Below are 19594 nucleotides of genomic sequence, written 5' to 3' on the forward strand. Positions count from 1 at the left end.
AGGAAAGAAGCATAAGGGCTTTTGTTTTCTCATTGGGAGTACTATAACCTCAGTATTCTATTTTCTGCACTAGAAATCCATCTTTTTAGATTTCTGTTAAGCTGGTTAGGTGGAGATTATCATAAGAAGGAGTGAGTAACTCACACTTGGTGTTGTATGGTTAATGAGAGACTCGTTTTATGTGTAAATACTGAAACAGACTTGGATGTTTAGTGCTGTATTTCATTTTACATGTTAGGTGTCTCTTCTCTTTGTACCAGATGAGGTTTAGACTAGACATAAGAAGGAACATTTTCTCAGAGAGTTTTCAGGCACTGGAATGGCTGCCCAGGGAGGTGGTGGAGTCGCCATCCCTGGCAGTGTTCAAGAGGTACCTGGATAAGAAGCTAGGAGATCTGGTTTTGTGGTTTGCTGTAGCTACGGAAATGGGAGGACGGTTGGACTAGGTGATCTTGTAGGTCCTTTCCAACCTTGTGATTCTACGATTCTATTGTTCGTCGCTGAATAGTTATGTTTGTATTTCAGTTGTTACTGGTAGCATTTAGAATAAGCTGAGTGTAATTCCTTCTGTATGCCAGAACTTAATATAATTTGCTCCGTTGTCTTCTACCTGAAACAAAACATAGTTGAAGTTTGCTTGGCATGACCAGCCGAAAAGATCATTGCTACAGAAAGGTCATTTAAAACTACATGTGCAATGAAACTGAAAACTGCCGGCGTGAATCCTGTTTAACAGAAATTGGAATTATTGGTTCCATACTTCTTTTTTTTTTGCTCATCTTTTGCATTTTTATACTTATTTTCTAGGTGTGAAAGCTAGCTTAAAACGAACTTATTCTACTATCACTCAGGATCACCTAGAAGTGAGCAACATGCCACAGTGGAAACCATTACTATATGCTGTAGCATTTCTTCACACGACTGTTCAGGTTTCAAATCATATTTCATATTCTTCTGTCATGAAGCCATGCTCATTTGTGAAAGCATCTGTTAGAGAATGAAAAACATAGTTAGATGTAAGGCCTGTGTTAGCAAATCAATACAAACATTGTGGTCCAAATGGCAGCCTGAAGTGTACTTGACTTTGAGTCATCCTCTTGGTGGAAATTTAGAATGTGTAAATATCAGACACTGCCCTGAGATCCACACACTGCTAGCTGCATCTGTAAATGATTATACAAGAAGCAGCTTTTGCTTCCTGCCCCTCCACCATGCAGGGACTTCAGTGTTATTTACGTACCCACTGAAAAAGAACCATAAGGAATTATCATGGCCAATGTGATTTGCACATTGTTTCCTAAAACAGTACCTTCATTTCCGAAATTCAAAAATGACAGTTCTAGACTCACAGATTGACTACTTTAAAAAGAGGATTCTTTTTTCTCTGTGAAAATGTTTATATTCTCTTCTTTGTTTATGTCTCTACTGGCGATGATAAATGAAGAAAAACATTTAAGTACTAGGTAGTTAATCAAGCATTTGAACTCATGTGTGTTATGTGAAGAATCATTTTTTAAAGTTAGTGGAATACAGCCCCAGCATATTTTATGTATTCTTCTACACTCAACGTATTCTCCAAAATTACAATCAGCCTTTTATCTTTAACTCTATCTGTCTTGCAGGAAAGAAGGAAGTTTGGTCCACTGGGTTGGAACATTCCTTATGAATTTAATCAGGCGGACTTCACAGCCAGTGTGCAATTTGTTCAGAATCATTTGGATGATATGGACATTAAGCGCGGAGTGAACTGGAGCTGCGTTCGCTATATGCTTGGAGAAGTACAGTACGGTGGCCGTGTAACCGATGACCTCGACAAAGCACTTCTGAATACATTTGCGAGAGTGTGGTTCGGAGAGCATATGTTCAGTGACAAATTTTGCTTCTACAAAGATTACGTGATTCCAAAAGGGAAAACAGTTGAAGACTATCTCCAGTACATAGAGCAATTGCCAGTGGTTGATACACCTGAGGTAAAACATTTTAAAGTATTAAAGGGAGTTTTTGTTAGAGAAATTATTTTGTGGAGCCGGGAATGTATAGCCAGTATTAACAGGCAGACCAGTATGGGTGCTATTGTAGTGAGTGTCTACTATAGGTCTGCTAATTAGGAAGCCAAAATAGGTAAAGCCTTCTTCAAACACTCAGAAAAAAAAAGCTCACATTCATGTGCTCTGATCCTCATGGGCAAGATAGTGAGTTCAACACAGGACTGTAAAGATGATGGACTGAAGCATCTTTCATATGAGGAAAGGTTGAGAGAGCTGGGACCCTTTAGCTTGGACAAGAGAAGGCTCATGGGGGATCTTACCAGTACATTTAAATACCTATTGAAAGGGTATAAAGAAGACAGAGCCAGACTCTTTTCAGTGGTGTCTCTTTCAAATAGTGTTATTGTGCTCTTTGTATCTGCTGTAGTTTCCATGGAAAATAAATAGATTTTACTTTCAGAGCAACCTACATACACGACCACGTGTGTGTATACTGCAGTGGTCGCATTAATTGCAGAAATGGGACATCCTGCTCTCTCTAACACAGCTACATGTGTTGCAGTTAGCTAAAATTGAAATGGAACTGAATGTTATGAGTTCCTGTCTCATTGCTATTAAGTTGATAAATGCCTTTATGGGTAAGTTCTATTAAAATTAAATAGGCAGGATTGAATAGAAAAAACTGATTTTCTATTACTGATAATGTGCTAGAAAGGAGGCTGAGAACAATCCATGCTTATAAAACAAACTTGAAAAGGTTTGAATCGCTGAAGGTAGTGATAGCAGATGCAAGGGCATCTGTGCTGACAGAGAGGCACCTTTTACCATTGACTTTTATGTAAATAGGATCAAGTCCAAGAATGCAAACATTTTCATGTTGTCAGAGGTTAGGAAGAACATGAGACTATCTTCAGTCATTCCAAAATCTGTCAAAATTGCTCATGGAAACTTTTAACCTCTTAAGCTCCTGGTCTCCTGTCCCACAAAGGATATTGTGCTAGTCAATGCACAATAAAAAATGCAGTGCGTCATTTATTCACCTCCCTTTCTTTTTTGGTTGAGAAAGAAAGACTGAATAAGTCTGATTACAGCATCTTCGCTCTTTTGATGAAATTTCAACCTCTGATCAGAATAAACACTGACTTCTGAAGGGGTCTATTGAACTCAGAAATCCCTTTGAAAATGACTTTGATTTCAGAGGGGTGTAGAGCATTAGCAATTGGGTTTGAGGTTTTATCAGGCTAAATAAAAAACAACCAATTGAAATGCACAATCTAGCATCCCTTTTAAAATCAAGATTCCAAGATTTTGGATCACAGAAAATAAGAAACACTCTCTACTTTGATTTCTTAATACCTCATATATCACTGTCATGAACACCTAGGACCAAAGGGCTTTTTGTATGTAACACCCCTGTCTTTGTCAATATTATGCCAATTATGAAATTAGCCTTTGGATTAGCACTGCAGCAATTTACATTCACTAGAACAGATATTTGTTGTGTTTTTAACTTGGGCTACAGCATTGCCACAAAATCTGCCGGAACAAAACCAACCAAACAAAGCCTTATTCTGCAAGAGCAGAAGCAGGAAAGTGCATATCTTCAACTGTGTGTATCATCGCATGCTGATAAAAAAATGAGTGAAATAAAGTGTATTGACATTTTTGCTTTTTGTGTCTCTAAATATACAGGTTGAGGTATTGCTGTCTGTAAAACATGTTTAATCCTGCCAGGAAAATAATTACATGCTAGTTATGACCCCAGTTTCTCTCTTGGGCAGAATTAAGTCTGCACTGTGTTCTTTGTGCTGCTGTAAGGGTCAGTTCCACAGCTGGTGTAAATCAGTGCAGCTTTGCTAGCTTTGACACTATTGCAGCCACTTCTATTCCTCCTCTCTGAGTTTCTAGATTTCCAAATACAAAAATACTGCATGTGGCTCTTTTTCTTCCATACTCAGAGCGTGTAAACATTGATCAGCTGGAATGTCTTCTTAGAAGATGCTAGTTCTAATATTATGTACAAAAACACAAAACATGAGAACCATGTTGCTTGGCTTTGGTGCTTGGTTTAGGGGCAAGCTTCCCTCATTGCTGGATCAGTGGCTCAGTTTGTTAGAGATAATTAATAGCTATAATTCAATGAGGGTTTGTGAAATAAGTCACAATCCAATTCCTCCTGGAGAAAAGCTGCAATCAACCCGACAATTACAGACTTACTGATATTTCAGCAGAGGTTTCTGAGAAAGCCATTATCATTCAAACAAAGGGCAGCTTTGCAGTAATTCTGTGCTAGCTCTATCTTAAATAAAATTATTCAATTTCAAAAGTAGAAGTAAGGAATAGAAGATTTAAACCAAAAATAGCTCAAAACATAAAACATCCTAAATATTATCACCAGTCATAAAATCTCTAGCTCCTTAAACCGTGGGCTGTTTTTTATTCTCTGAGCTCTGTGCTTTATAAGCCTAAGAGTCTGTGTAAAACAAAATGCATTAGAAATGGCACTTGGTCTGATTGATAGGGGCATTTACTTGACCTGGTACAAAAAGTAGATCTGCAGAGGGGAAAAGGTAGTGGAGAGGGGTCAGTGTCTGCACGTGACACATCCCCAGCAAGCTCTAGTCTGATCTAGTGAAAAGGAATCAGTGTGTGCACAGCATGATCTAAACACTGGTATGTGGTGATAACCAGATAGATAGTTCAAAACCACTCATCATCTGAATGAAAATGTTGTTGTAGATGTAACCTACGTTAATATATTATATTTCTGTATAATTTGTGCTTGCTTCTTGGCTAGTTAAATGGATGTACTTCCACTGATTCTCTATTATTTTATAGGGCTGTGGATTTTCTTCCTTGTTTATCAGTAGCAGTGGGTTCTTTCACTGGTAAAACTTAGAAGGAAAAATGCATTTTATTTATTTATTTATTTATTTTCTCCTTTTACTTTAAGGTATTTGGACTGCACCCTAACGCAGATATAACTTACCAAACCAACCTTGCAAATGAGACACTGAATACAATAGTGAGCATCCAGCCCAAAGACAGCAGCACTGGAGGAGGGGAAACCCGAGAAGCAGTGGTGCAGCGCCTTGCTGATGAGATGCTGGAGAAGTTACCTCCAGATTACAACCCCCATGAGGTATATGCTCTTTTGATGCAGATGTTTTGTGTATGTGTTTTATTGTGCTTCTTGCGTACATTTAAATGTCAAGCGTTTTAAAAAGCTCTTAAATTTATTCATAGCATTCTAGAAGACTGTTTGGGTTGATCATCTAAATTATTCTTACATCAGATACGTATATTGCAAATAGCACAGACTGCTGACTGAGCCACCTTGACACAAAACAGCCATCAGAAAGTTCTTTTCCCCCTCAGTAGATTAGAGGAAGATACCAATGCTTTTACTTAGGGGACATCCAATAGTCTTGGGGCCTTGGCAGTATTTCCAGTATTCTGTTCTACAATTCATGTTACATTTAATATGTCTGCTATAAATAACTGTCATAATTCAGCTCAGAACTTCTCTTTTCCTCCCCCTCCTGGCAAAATATTTAAATTCACAACTTTTCTTTTGTGGGTTTATCTAGCAGCTTTCCCTATACAGTTATTTTTCAAGCCATTCATGCTTGTACATCCCTCTTCTCTCACATGCCTATTGAGCGATTCCCATTGGGAGTATACTCATCATTTATTTATAGAACTTATTTCGGGATGAAGTCAGCTTTCTAGTTTTCCCATTGTTGTTTAGCAGCAGAAAAGAAAACAACTATGATAAACAGTAAATCAAATCCAATAAGTGTATAATTGTTATTAGTGATTATCGATTTAATACTTCTAATAATTAGCATCTTGGATCTACACCTACAGTCTACACCTTGGATTGTTCTCTGTCCTTTTCCCTTCTGCTTTGCATTAGATTTAAGCTGATTCAATGAAATAATGTCAAGTTTCATTCAGTTCCTTAGAATTTTGGTCTCAATTTGCAATAGCAATCAAATGTTGAATACTTATGTTGCTTATATAGATTTGCAATATTTTTAGTGTGGATGTTAAGCTATTTTTTACAGGGTATTTCCCGAATCCACTAAATAATGATCTCTTTGTTTCTTTGTTCCTCTTGAAAAATTTGTAATACTTCAGAAGTTGTCAAGAATGCATAATTTGCTTTAAATTGTGATCAGAGGATATTCTCACCCTCATATTCTATGCTTGGGAAATTTGTGCAGAGTGTTGTAATATTGTAAAATGAACCATACTTGTTTCATCCAAAATTCACTTCTAAGTTGTTTGAACAAATGGTTATTTTTGTCTCACGTTTCTTCTGTTTAATCACGGTCTCATTCACACTCATTAAACACCTGGTTTCATTCACCCAGGTTATCCATACAAAATGTGCTTAGAATTGGCTTTCCCTTTTCTGTCACTTCCTCACAAATCTTAGCTTTGCAGTTAACCAGCAATGGGGTCATGGACAGTAGTGAAAGACACAGAGTGTGGAAGGTCTTTTTTTGAAGTTCAACCCTTCACTCTTAACTTGTCTCTATTTTAGTACCCTATCTGGGTACAAAGCATACTTTCCCATGTGAACGTATTAAAAAATAACCACTAATTATTATCAGTCTCATTTTGTTCAATAATATGACAAGCTATTATCTTTTTTTCCATGATCTGCCAGGCGTACAGACAAGATTTTATTTTCTCATAAGCAATCATCTCTATAATGATTATCACAATTAGATAGTTCTTAGCTTCTGTATTGCTACTCTGATGTCTCTAATCCTCAAGGAAACCTCTTGCTTCAATTTGCTTGAGAGATTTTCTCTTGATTCAAGTCATGAGATTCATATTGTATCAGATGAGCCAATATTAGTTACTAATACTTGAGCATCATGTCCCCAAAGCCTTTCTCATCTTTCTTGTAACAAGCATACTAGAGGATGTCCTGTTTGATCTATTTTTTCCTTCTGTCTTTCTTGTAGAGGTATTCTGAGCTCACGGGGCAATTTTGTTTTATTATCTTATTAATAAACATAGATACTACCTCTTCCTGGTGATTTCTAGTTTTCTCAGACTCTGCACATCCTGCTGGTTCTTCAAAATTTCCTTTTTTTCCCCTTAACTAAAAGATTTACCTTTTCTGCCGTACTCTCTGTCTCAGAACTAGCTTGGGTCTTCAATAATGCTTTCTTTGTCAGAAGGGAATTTGCTTTTTCTCCCAGTAGTGCTCAGTTCCATTCCTTTATGCATTAGTTTATGGTGCAGTGTGGCAGAGTATTCTCATCTGAGTTTAAATTCTGTTATTCTGGAACTTCATAGAAATGGTGGAGTGGACGGGAGTAAGCTGTAAATAAAGCTACGTTTTTAAATGTCAGCTTGCACAAACTGATAAAAGAGAATATACAAAATCAGATAATCAATCCTAGAATCATAGAATGATCTGAGTTGAAAAGGACCACAGTGATCGTGTAGTTTCACCCCCCACACATGCAGGGTAGCCACCCACCAGAGTAGGCTGCCCAGAGCCACATCCAGCCTGGCCTTGAATGCTTCCAGGGATGGGGCATCCACAACCTCCTTGGGCAACCTGTGTGTCACCACCCTCTGAGTGAAAAACTTCCTCCTGATATGTAACATAAACCTCTTGTGTCTTAGTTTAAAACCATTCCCCCTTTGTCCTATCAATATCCACCCATGTTAACAGCCTCTCCTGTACGTATGCTCTCTTCAAGTACTGGAAGGCCGCAGTGAGGTTTCCCTGGTGCCTCCTCTTTTCTAAGCTAAACAAAATATCAAAATGCCAAATAGAATAGGATACCAAAAGCAAAAAAGAATGTTCTCTAACATATGGCCAATAATTTTGTTAGTCAGAGCAGAAGAGAAGGGAGAGATTTCAAATATTCTTTGAGGGAAGAAGCTACAGATTTTAGCAGAGTCTAGAATATGATAAGTGAAGGAGTAAAGTGAAATTCTGCTCACAAGTACAAAAAGTGAAATGAATTATGCAGTTTCTTTCTGTGATATCTGAAAAAAAGAGATTGACACAAATTCTGTTGTTTAAGTCAACATTTGGTCATTCAGGACATTACTACCTACTAAATCAGTTTAACAATCCTGAAACAAATAAAAATGGTCTAGCAAATGGTAAGAGACTGAGGTAATGTGTCAAAAAGAGTTCCTATGCACGCCTCGTTGGATAAGAGCAGCAAAAGAAAAACATTTGGTAGACCTAACAGTGCCATTTGGTTTGTTTTTAGCAGAATATTGAGTTCCAGAAAGGCCATTACGTGGTAGTCTTCAAAAATCTCATTATAGATATACTGTCAATACAGAAAAGAAGTGAGGAAATGAAAGAATTAGGAAGCAAATGAAAATACGTAAAAGCAATTTCTCTTCAAGGAAAGTGGCAGGTGCCTCTGCAATCTTTGTCCAGTTCTTGTGACTCCAGTAAGAAAGAGTTCATTTGTTTGGAGTGAAAGCCCCAACATCGTAGGTTAGTGGTGGCTGGCACTGAAACCAATTGTCTGCTGACTCTGAGAGCTCTTGGACGTACCTTCTCTTGATACAGTGTGAAATACAGTCTGCCACACAAAGGCTTTCATTTCCCAAGTATCAGCCTTTGTTGTGCATGACATATGCAGTTTCTTTTGTTATGTTCTTGTAATGATTCATCTCCCCAGTCATACAACTGACCAAATGTCAGCTCAAAAGCCTATAAACAAGTCACTTTTGCATGCTTTATCAGACTCCAGTACGACCCAGGTAAAGCTAAAGCAAAATAAACCTCCCTCCTGACCTAAAACAGTCTTCAGTTTTCTCATTCCAAAAGCAGAGGCAGGATGAAACTTCTGTTTTCTTAACCATTTTTGCATTTGGATTTTGCTTGTTAGAAAGATCAGTGGTAAAATTATTAGGTCTGATCAGTCCATGTGAGTGAAGATGGATGCAAGAGTAAATGTCAGCCTGTCACACACAGAGATTTATAATGAAAGCATTTTCTTGTAGCTTGAAAAGCAGCTTACAAGTGAATAGACATGGAGACGTTCCAGAGATACTGCACTTTATTGGCATTTAACCCCAATAGCAATGTTTTCTTCTTAAATGTTCTCACAGTCATCATTTTGCCTTATCCTCCAATAAGGCTAAGACTGCATTAGGAACTACTATATGGCAGTGGAAGTTCATCTGCAGACCCTGGCCTGCGTTAGGTGTTTTACTGGAGTTTGCTTTGGTCCAACTCTTGTCTGGGTCTATAGGCTGAGCACTTATCAGTGGCTGAACTACATCAGACTCACTGAGGCATATCTTTTGGGTTAGTTTAATTTGAATTCAATCCAGTTTGTATGCCTGGGGTCTACTTATCAAGTGCAGTATTTTGGGTAAAACAACAACAAAAAAAAACAAATGCAGAACGTTCCTCATCTGATCTAAGGCCTCTTTGATTTAGTTATTAGCCCTATCAGATACAGTGGTCACTTGAGACAGTATGCAGTGGCAGAGGAGTTGGTAACCTGAGGTCAGATACAAAATGTGCATAGAGGAGGCTCATACAGTAGAAATATGCACTGCAAAATCATACAGGGAGAGCTATTAAGATTATGATTTTATTTCCTTCTTTAAATCACCTCGTTTTATGTTAGCTGACAGCTGATTTCGTGTTGAGAAGGAGATGTAAGTGGGCTTTATGGAATTAGTATATTAATCTCAGAAAGGCTATTTTGGTTAGTGAGTTTTGTCTTGGAGTTTTTTTTTTCCTGTCAGTCAAGATCCATCTCTTTATGTCATAATAAATACAGCACTGGCAGTAACTCATCTGATTGCTTGATAAGAATGCTAATACAAAACAGTCAATCATACCTCTGAGCTGGTATTTAAAACTAATCTTACCAGCAAGGTTTCCAAGAAAAGCACTATCTTACACCTAGTAAATCTCAGCTCAGATCAAGACTGATCTATACACAACAGGGTCGTAAGTATGTCATTATTTCAGTTTGTATATCTAGTTATGCTTAGTGCTCCGGGCTGAGTGCTGTGAATTTATCTAGGGTGGATTAAAATTTTTTTGCATTATTGGTTCATTCCATTATTCAAAGCGTTGCGGGTATTTTTATAGGTACATGAAAAGAATCAGATGGCTGGGGTTTTGTTTGTTTTTTTGTTTGTTTTCTTTTTTCTCCCAAGAATGAATTGGTTAAACTGTGCTGTGATTACTGCAGTAATATATTAGAATGTTTATTTTATCTTCTCTCTGTAATTTATTAAATTACAACATTTTGGAAAATAACACCTTTAACAAGATGTTTCATACAGTTTTTCTTCAGACAGGACAAGTTCCTATTCTAAATTATGCTCCAAAGGAACACATACTTTGCAGACTAGAAAAAAAAAAAAAGTTTATTTCTTATTTAAAGCACAGAATGCATAAGATGTACCATGTATAATCCCACTCTTATTAGTGTCATACAGTAGAGTTCTTCTAAGTATTAAAGAAGAAAAAAAATGATCTTCTGTGTGTGTGTGTGTGTGTGTGTGATACATTTGGCTGTGGAGTTGTCAGGAAGCATCTTTCCCTGAATTTAGTCTGAAAAAAAAATGGTAAAGCTAGTTATATAAACTATTCCCCCCCAAAATTTATTGTCCCTACTCTAGTCTCACGATAGCTGATTTTAGGAATTTTTTACAGGAAGAAATACATTAACTCAGTCACTAAAATGAACTGTCAGACTGCAAAGCATTAGCATAATTGGCTGGCACCTACTTCTTGGACATTTTGTCTGACAAACTCATGGGACTTTGTGATTAAAATATAATGAATAACCTTGCTGATAACTGTCTCCCAAGGAGAATAGCTTACAAAGTTAAAAATGTATTTTCTTCAGCTTAAGGTTGAAACTTGCAGAATGGAAATTGTCAAAGCATTTACTGATTTATACTAGCAGTTATAACTACTCAACTACTGCATTATATTTATCCTGCAGAGATTTGCTACTTGGTGCAATAATAAGGTACGCTCCAATAGTGTTTCCTATGAGTATTTGACATAGATACATGACTGTATCTGAGAAAATACAAAGCAAAATCCAAAGGACTTATGACCAAATTTTGTAGTTTCTGTTTGGCTGCAGTAGAATTCCAATGATATTCCGTTCTTTCAAAGTAATAAACTTCCTTTCTTCATCATCTTTTGTTAGTAAGCTCAATTTGAACTCAGCAAGCCCAGACAGCAGGCCGTGCCTTCTGAAAGATGGCTTACAACAGGGAGGAAAATGCTTGAAAGTCTTACAGTCAAGAATTCTCTAAAAAACATTATATTACGTGAGCTGTAGAAGACGTGGTTTAGAATCATTGAATCACAGAATCATTTGAGTTGGAAGGGTCTGCAGTGAGGAGGGACACCTACAGCTAGGTTAGAGTGCTCAGAGCCTGGACCTGACTTTGAATGTCTCCAAAGATGAGGCTTCTGCTACCTCTCTAGGCAGGCTGTGCCAGTACTTCACTACCCTTCTTGTAAAAAACTTCTTCCTTATGTCTAATCTAAATCTCCCCCCCTTTTAGTTTGAAACCATTTTCCCGTATCCTACCACAACAGACCCTGCTAAAGAGTCTGTTCCCTTCTTTCCTGTTGCTCCCCTTTAGATGCTGAAAAGCTGTTATCAGGTCTCTCTGGAGCCTTCTCTCCTCCAGACTGAACAGCCCCAGTTCTTTCAGCCTGTCCTAATTGAGATTTTCTGGCTTTTACTACTTTTTCTGTGACGTGTCTTTAAGTGACATAGACAATTCAATTTTGAGAATGTTCTCTGAACACTGTGTGATACCATTATCCTTGAAAACTAAGAAGGCCAGAAGCTTCTACCTGCAAAATGGTGCACATACTGCACTGCTTTTATCTATCAGTCTGTAGCATTATTTCAACCCAGCAGGGCAAGTACAGCTGAGAAAGTTCACCTATAGCACGATCTGGAAATATGGATTTATCAGTAAACATCCCTTTATATTGCACATGATTTTCTTTTTTAAAGATTTAAGACTGAAGACTCTGTGGCCTAGCAAAGACTGAAGGAACCGCTGTGTTCCTTCCAAAAGAGGGAACTTTCCCTCATTAGACTGATGGAGCATCTCCTTTTGGTAAGCTGATGAGTCAGGTTGTGCTAAATCTTAATGCTGGCACATGCCTTGCCTGGCCATCTGTTACATAAAAGATTATTTTTTCTTGAATTATGGGAAACAGTTGAAAAAAAGAACAACCGTCTTTTGCTTTCAAAAGTTACTGCATAGAAATCAGGAGATTAAATTTTATAGAATTTCACTATTCCTGTTTAGGTGAAAGCCCAGCTTCAAAAGATGGGAGCTATTCAACCCATGAATATATTTCTCCGTCAAGAAATTGACCGCATGCAACAAGTTATATCAAGTGTTCGAACCACACTGACTGACCTCAAATTGGCTATAGATGGTAAGTTGCAATGGTAAGAATGATACTAAGTAAGTTGTAATTTATTTTTTCTAATTACTAAAAGCTGTTCTTACTATTTTAATAAATAAATATTTTTCCCTTTTTTCTCTCTTTTTGTCCCTTTTTTCCCCCCACTTCTCACGTTTTCTTTCTCTCCCCACCAACCTCTTTCTCTTTTTCTCTCTCTTTGTCCTAGTATAGCATTTATAGATTCCTGTTTGCATCTCTAAGGGCATTCCACCTTAATTTATTCAGTCTGTACATGCTCCAGTATTGCAGTTCAATGTGTTCTGCAGCATTACTGCACTTCTGTAATTCTCTCTAGCATCTCTGCAGACCTCAGAGGAGTTGAATCGTGTGATCAGGTCATGTGCCAGAGTCATTTATGAAATTAAGCTGAGGCATGATGATACTGAAGAAGGTACGGGCATTGCTGCTAAATAACTGAGAGACAGAATGGTCAGGTGAAGTGACAAAGATTCTAATCTAAAATGGGATTTGTAATTTTCACAGACCTGGTCAAACCAAATAGAATGTCTCTAAGTGGAATCTGAAGTGAGTAGGAGTGCCAGTCAAAAGAGAATGACAGGGTTCTGCTTTTGGCCATCAAAGGAGGAGGCAGCAGTGCTCTGTCTTTGAGAGACAGGAGACTTTGGCTGAAAGTCAGCAGTCTTGAATGCATTTATTAAACTCAGGTGTGCTGGTGACTAGAAGCAGATGGAGAATTTGATCAGAAGAGGAGTGAGGGAAAAGAAGGAAGGATGATATTACTGCCTGCTTTTTGATTCCACTTCCTATTTTGCTCCTCTGTAAGAGCTGAAATATCCAGCAAATATCCTATAGTGTTGCTTAAATGTTGCAAGAATTAGCAGTAATCAAAATGACACTGGATGGGTTCAGTTCCTGTGGTTAAAATCTCACCCAATTCTCCTGTTCTCCGGCAAAGATGTAGAAAATACCTGAGAGAGCAAGCTGTCCCTGCAGGGAGAAGGTCAAAGTGCCTCAAATGAGTCCCTTCTGGTACAGATGGCAGTGCACTGATCTGTCTTGCTTTACTTTCCAGTACAGCTAATTAGTTTCCATATCCTGTAATAACCTATGCAGAGACCAAGCAAGAAATCTTCTATTTCAAAATTGAGCTCAAGGTTCCTTTGTATATGTGCATAGAGTCCCCCTTCAAGTAAATTAAAATAATGATTTCTATCCAAGAAATAATTAATCTTTCTTTGATTGAGACAGTCTCAAAATGTACAATATTATGCAGACAAGTGGATGAGTAACATAATTTCTTTGCACTTAGTATTCAGTTGCACAGTGGGCACAGTCCTCTACCAGGTGCTTAATCAAGTTAATGCTGTAACTTTTGTGCAATCCCCTAAAACATTATAATTTCTCAGGGAAAGGCAAGTTAAATATAGTGAGAAATTGCTCTGAAAACAAAATGGGATGTATAGTTAACAATACCGATTAATGGCTTCTGGCAGATTCATGATGCATCAGGTGCAAGCCGTGGTGCGTTAATTAGGGGATGGAAAGAAAATGTAGGCTCTCTGTCTTGCCTCAGCAAAGGGGAAAAACGCTCTCTCATAATAGATCTCCCAAAACTAGTCAACCGGAGCATCAAATCATCTCCTGTGCTCCTCTTTCTCTACACTGATTAGCATGCTCAAATAGACTGTGTGCATTTTGACATCTGCCTTTGTCATGCATCTGGCTCTGGCATCATGAACCTGCTAAGATCCCAGCAGCTGCTTATAGCAGGTCTAAATTTTCAAATAAATATTGTGTTTCAGATTATAGTTTCAGTCTTTGTGTACCGTGTGGCTTTGTGAAAGGAGGTCTCACTATTTATTTCTGCAGGTTGGATGTGAATAGATGGACTTTGTCATTTTCTTGTTGCTCCCTGTGTTATATTTGGGGAAATACAAACCCCCTCAGTGAGAGTCTGTGTGCAGCTGAACATGAGAGATGCTGAAGGAATTAGTAGAGCCAGCTTTGTTCCTCTGACTGGAGGGCAGATTAACAGTGTTCAGCTTTTGGGAGCGGTGAGGATGCTCAGCATGTGTCCAACATGTTTGTTGGCAACCATGCCCAAGCCTGCATCACCACCAATGAACTTTGCTGCCTGGAGGGCTACTTTTTTTGGATCAGATTGTAATAATTAGATTGGAGCTGCACTTTGTACTCTCAGTTATGTCCCAACCAATAGTTCTGTTTTAATTACTTATTGATTGCCCAGAATTTATTTCACAGTTGGTGTAATACAGAGCTTCACATAAATCAGAAAACAGCAGTGATGATTGTTCTCTCAAGTGACCTAAATCGAGACTGTGCTGCAAACAGGGACAACTGTTTAGAGATGAGGAAAGAGAGCTGTTTTCTCATCTTTTCATCTGGGGAGTAGTGAGACATGAGGATTGAACCAAAACTCCAGATCCTAATGGGATATGAAAAGCAGATCTTAAGCCCCTGGCAGAATGACAGTATTCTTTGCAGAGCAATATAGAAGCTATAGTGTTCCTGTGTACGTGCTTTGCCTTCTTTTTGTGGAAGGGTATGTACCTCTGGCATGGCATACTAACTCTGTAACTGTTTACTAGGGACTGGGCACTTTCAGCCACCTCTGCCACTGAAGACAGCGTCCTTAAATAATAAAAGTGAACAGTAGTAGCTTAGTCAGTTATTCCTAGTCCCCATTTCAGTTTGAGTACAGGCAGATTTCAAGTGAGATGAGAGGAGTGAGGTCTACATGTACCTCCATGCACTGCAGTAGCACTGGTAAGTATCTCTGGCAGCTATATGTGTATTCTATCACTGAAGAAAGTAAGCAGAGGGATTCTGTGGGAGTTATCCCTACTCCATCTTGAGTGGGTGAAGATGCTCAGCATGTGTCCAACATTTTGTTGGCAACCATGCCCAAGCCTGAATAGCACCAATGAACTTTGCTGCCCGGAGAGGTACATCTTTTTGATCATATTGTAATAATTAGATTGGAGCTGCACTTTGTACTCTCAATTATGTCCCATCCAGTTCTCTGTTTTTGACTACTGATTGCCCAGGAAGTGGGAAGGGAGGTTCGGTGGCAGTCATCCCTAATCCCTCTTGAGCGACTTCCATGAATCTTGGCAGTGGAGAATGCTAGTAGTAATATTGGAAGTAGATACTGAATCCTTTGCGATGGAAATAACACCAGCTTTTTAATATGTTTTATTCACTGTGTTTTTACCTGCTTAGTAGTCTGTGTAGAAGCCTGTAGTGTGGAAGAAACAAATGCTTAGCTCATTTATTTATGAGTATATCTAGATCCTGCTTTGATCAAAAATCTGCATCCACTTGGCATTTGTTTTCAGTGGTGTATTCAAACTAAACCTTTACCTAAGCCTACCTCATAAGAAGTCGAAGCCATGTACAAAACTTCAGAACTGTTATACTTCTGTGTCATATGTATGTGTATATATATATGTTGTGATCACAGAACTCCCACTATTATTTTTGCAGTGCTTGCAGAGATAGATAAGTCCTTTTCATGTTAACCACTTACCTGAGAATGCAGAAAACCCTCTAAAAGTTTTTACTATTAATATGTAAGGATCTGTTTTCACGACTTGCTGGCCTGGGATTTTTATTCCATACATTTTACTTGGTACACAAGGCAACCATTGTACAAATAGCTATGGGAGTCATAAGCTATAAGGTCAACATAGAAAGGAAGGGAGATGGAATCAGTAGAAGCAGTAACTTCAAAAGTCACCATAACATCTGTCATGTAGATGTTCTATCAGCCTTAAGCAAACTCTCCACTGCAACTACACTGTATCACTTACCGTGTTACAAAGCTAGCTTAAATTCATACATATAATGCACACAGTGTGTTGCCTGCACAACCAGGCTTGATTTGCTTGATTTGATCTCAGTCATTAATTTGCTACCTTATTAAAAACTATTTAATTACCTGCTTGTAGCTCCTCACTGTCCTTGTACTTTGTTGATAGCCAGTGTGTGTTTGCTTGAGGTATTTCCTTATTGTCATTCAAATGAGAATATGTTGAAACACCAAAGGCTTCATGTGGACATGAGGTAACACGTAGCCCTGCTTACATAATAGGAATCTCTTGGTGTTCCTAGATCCCATACACAAACTCTTGTTAAGCACCTGGAATAATGAGGTAGGTTCACTATTTTTAAGCCTCAGAATACTGTGATCTCAGCAGCAGTGTTTTTATCATGATGCTGCAAGAAATTTCTGTTCATTGTACCTTACAATAAGAATGTAACTGAACTCCAAAAGAACTAGGCAATAATCTGTTCTGCTCTATATGGTGAAAAACAGTAGCCTGGGAAACAAGTCTTGCTGGAGCACACAAGAAAGAGTTTCCAGTGAAAGAGTTTCTTCTTCCCACTGGCTGCAAAAATGAGAAGAGATTAAAATAGTTAGATTGAATTTAGATTAACAATGGTTTTAAACTGCTAGACGTAGAGTTTTAGGTCATCTTGTTGACCCTAGTCATAGACTTCTGGACTAAAAGATCTCAGGCTCTTGCCTTACTGGTCCTTGTGTGTAAGGCTTGTTGGGATCTGTGTATTCCACTTTTGAATGAGGATTTTATCTGAAGATCATTAAGAGCACTCAGTGAAGGTATTCATGGAATAAATGCTGGGAAGTTCATTTGAGGAATGGGAAGGATGAGCCTAATGTGTCCTAAGGTGTTGTTACTTTTGGCTCAGCATCTCTTATCCACTATTTAGTTCTCGTCCACAGTGCCTCCTGTGTTCTTTTGCAAAATGTGGCATATTATTTCTAGACCTCTAAATAACTGTCATGTATGCTTGCCGGCCAGGAAAACTGTTTAGAAACACATTCGAGAGAAAATGCAGAAAGCCGTTTCTCTGCCTGTTCTATTACTCTAGCTTAGGGTAATGATTTGTATTGCTGTTTAGGGTGTGCATGTGTTCAATTTATTGATTTAAAATATTTATTTTCAGTCTTTTAGTGGATGTAGGCAAGTGCATTTGATACTGGAGTAAGTTTTCGGAAGAGTTTGTAAGACTAGGCTGTATGAGGCTGCTTTGAAATTTTCTTCCTACTGACTGAAGGAATTTGCTATTGCAGAAAACTCTGTATTTGTATATATATATCTTTATATATATATTTTATATATATATATATATGTATATATATATTTAAAGCATGCAACTCAAGTTTCTTATTTCATCTTTCCTGGTTTGAAGAATTAAATCAGAGGATTCTCTACCAGAAAAGGAGAGTATGAAACAAACAGAAAGCAGAACAAGGTAAAGGTTTGGCTGAGGCTGGAGAGAACAATAGTCTAAAAGTAAAAAAAAAACAGGGAGAGTGTTGTACATTGCAGGGATTGCCTGCCTGATTTACTTTTCCTATTCTGGGGACCAGAAGCAAAAGGAAGTGCTGAATTGTTGAGTGGCTCAGGATGAAAGCAGCGCAGTGTAGTTAAATGAGCTTTGAGAGCTTCCTGGGAAGCATCTCCGAATGCTGAAGTTCCCAAGTGCTGCAAGTGAAGAAACAGAGAAATAGGAAAGATTGTCTGAAGCAAAGAAATTGATTTCTTTCCGCGTAGCAGTAGTGATCAGTCTGCTCACAGGAACATACTATGGCTTGCAAAGAAAAGATCAGATTTGTGGTATGGGAAAACATATATATGAGCTTTTATTATTATTATTATTATTATTATTTTTAATCTGTTACTCTGTGTATGCAGTACCTCTGGGTAGAATAATAAATAACGCATTCTTTGGGGAAAGCACCAGCAAGTCAGCTGATGCCATAAAGCATAAATGGAGGAAGGCTTATAGCATTACAAACAAATTGGGATTTTCTCTTCAACACACTCAATAAAGAGGGAGTTGCAGCTTGGTGACAGAGGCAAGGAGTGAGTGTCTGGTCCATCCAGAATGATCTGACATTAACAAACCCAGATGCTTTGGATGTAGGCTTCAGTGGGGATTAAAGGCTGAAAAGACCAATGTGCTGTAGTTGCTACAGTGATAGTGAAGAATGAATTGATGTTCTTGCTGAGTTTTCTCCTCTGTGTACTGTTAAGGCTGGCTGTACAGGACAGTTCTCTGCCCAGACTCATTGTCTAGGAAGTATTGTTCTCAAGGGATGGTCTCCAACCCTATTATAATTATGACAGCCACTGGCAAATTGTACTTGATGGAAAAGCGAACTCCTTCTCATCTCATTTATATCATATATAATTATTCTGTTTTTTTTGATTCACATCTGTGCCTGTGGAAAGAGAATCAGTCTGCGAACTGAGGGTTATTTTGCTTCATGCTGGAGTTTAAGATCTTTCATTTCTAATTTCATCCACTCATTTGTATGGGAAATTCACACTTTCTAATCCAGATATTTTCTTGAATGTAAAACTGAAAATGTAGATCCAAACTTTACAGATCCCACCATTTTCAGATAGATGTGACAGTGGAAAGGACCAACTATGTGAAATAATACAATTCCTGATATAGTCCATTAACAGCACTATGCCTATTGGATGAGTCGCTCTAAATACAGATGAGTTTAAAAGAACAGACTACTTAATTAGCAATAAAACTAGTAACACTCAGAACCGAGTAGATTGATTGAACTCATTTGCTATATACCAATTAGGTAAATTTAGATGTGATTTCAAAGTAAGACTTAATAAACTTATGGCAATGAAAAAAGGAAGTTCTAATTCCAAAGCTGCATGTACTCTGGACCGTATGGTTACAGTAAGTATTGTTTTGGGAGTATCAAAATGCCCTAACATCTTCAGCTGACCTGACCTTCCGTCAGCCATTTCAGATGAGCTTTATTCCATTCAAGAGAGGGAATACTGTAAAGTAAAACCAAAAATAACCCAGTTACTAACAGCTGGCTTGTGTGATTCATAATACTTTCCAGCCTGTCACATTAAGTTCGTAGGACATTCAGTCTCTTCATATGGTAACCAGGGCTTTGATCTTCTAAGAAGTTAAATGTGAGAAGTGCATGGTGTTGCACTACTCATTCGGTTTATCAAATACAGTTTTCCAAATGCATTTATCACCCTTCTCCAGAAAGATACTGTTATTTTTTTTCATCTACTATCAATTTCATTTCTGGCAATTACTTTATTTCTTACATTTTTATTTT

The 19594-nt window shown here is 38.0% G+C and overlaps 1 protein-coding gene across 1 annotated transcript in view; it reads left to right on the top strand.

Moving 5' to 3' along the window:
• Positions 1-19594, top strand: part of LOC140248793 (dynein axonemal heavy chain 5-like) — a 144593-nt gene that overhangs the window by 114303 nt on the left and 10696 nt on the right. Inside the window, exons 71-74 of the mRNA XM_072329829.1 lie at positions 808-929; positions 1623-1970; positions 4942-5130; positions 12309-12441. Of these exons, the coding sequence (XP_072185930.1) occupies positions 808-929; positions 1623-1970; positions 4942-5130; positions 12309-12441 (792 nt within the window). The remainder of the gene's footprint in view (positions 1-807; positions 930-1622; positions 1971-4941; positions 5131-12308; positions 12442-19594) is intronic.

The sequence above is a fragment of the Excalfactoria chinensis genome, chromosome 2 (assembly GCF_039878825.1).
Source record: "Excalfactoria chinensis isolate bCotChi1 chromosome 2, bCotChi1.hap2, whole genome shotgun sequence".
Lineage (NCBI taxonomy): Eukaryota > Metazoa > Chordata > Aves > Galliformes > Phasianidae > Excalfactoria > Excalfactoria chinensis.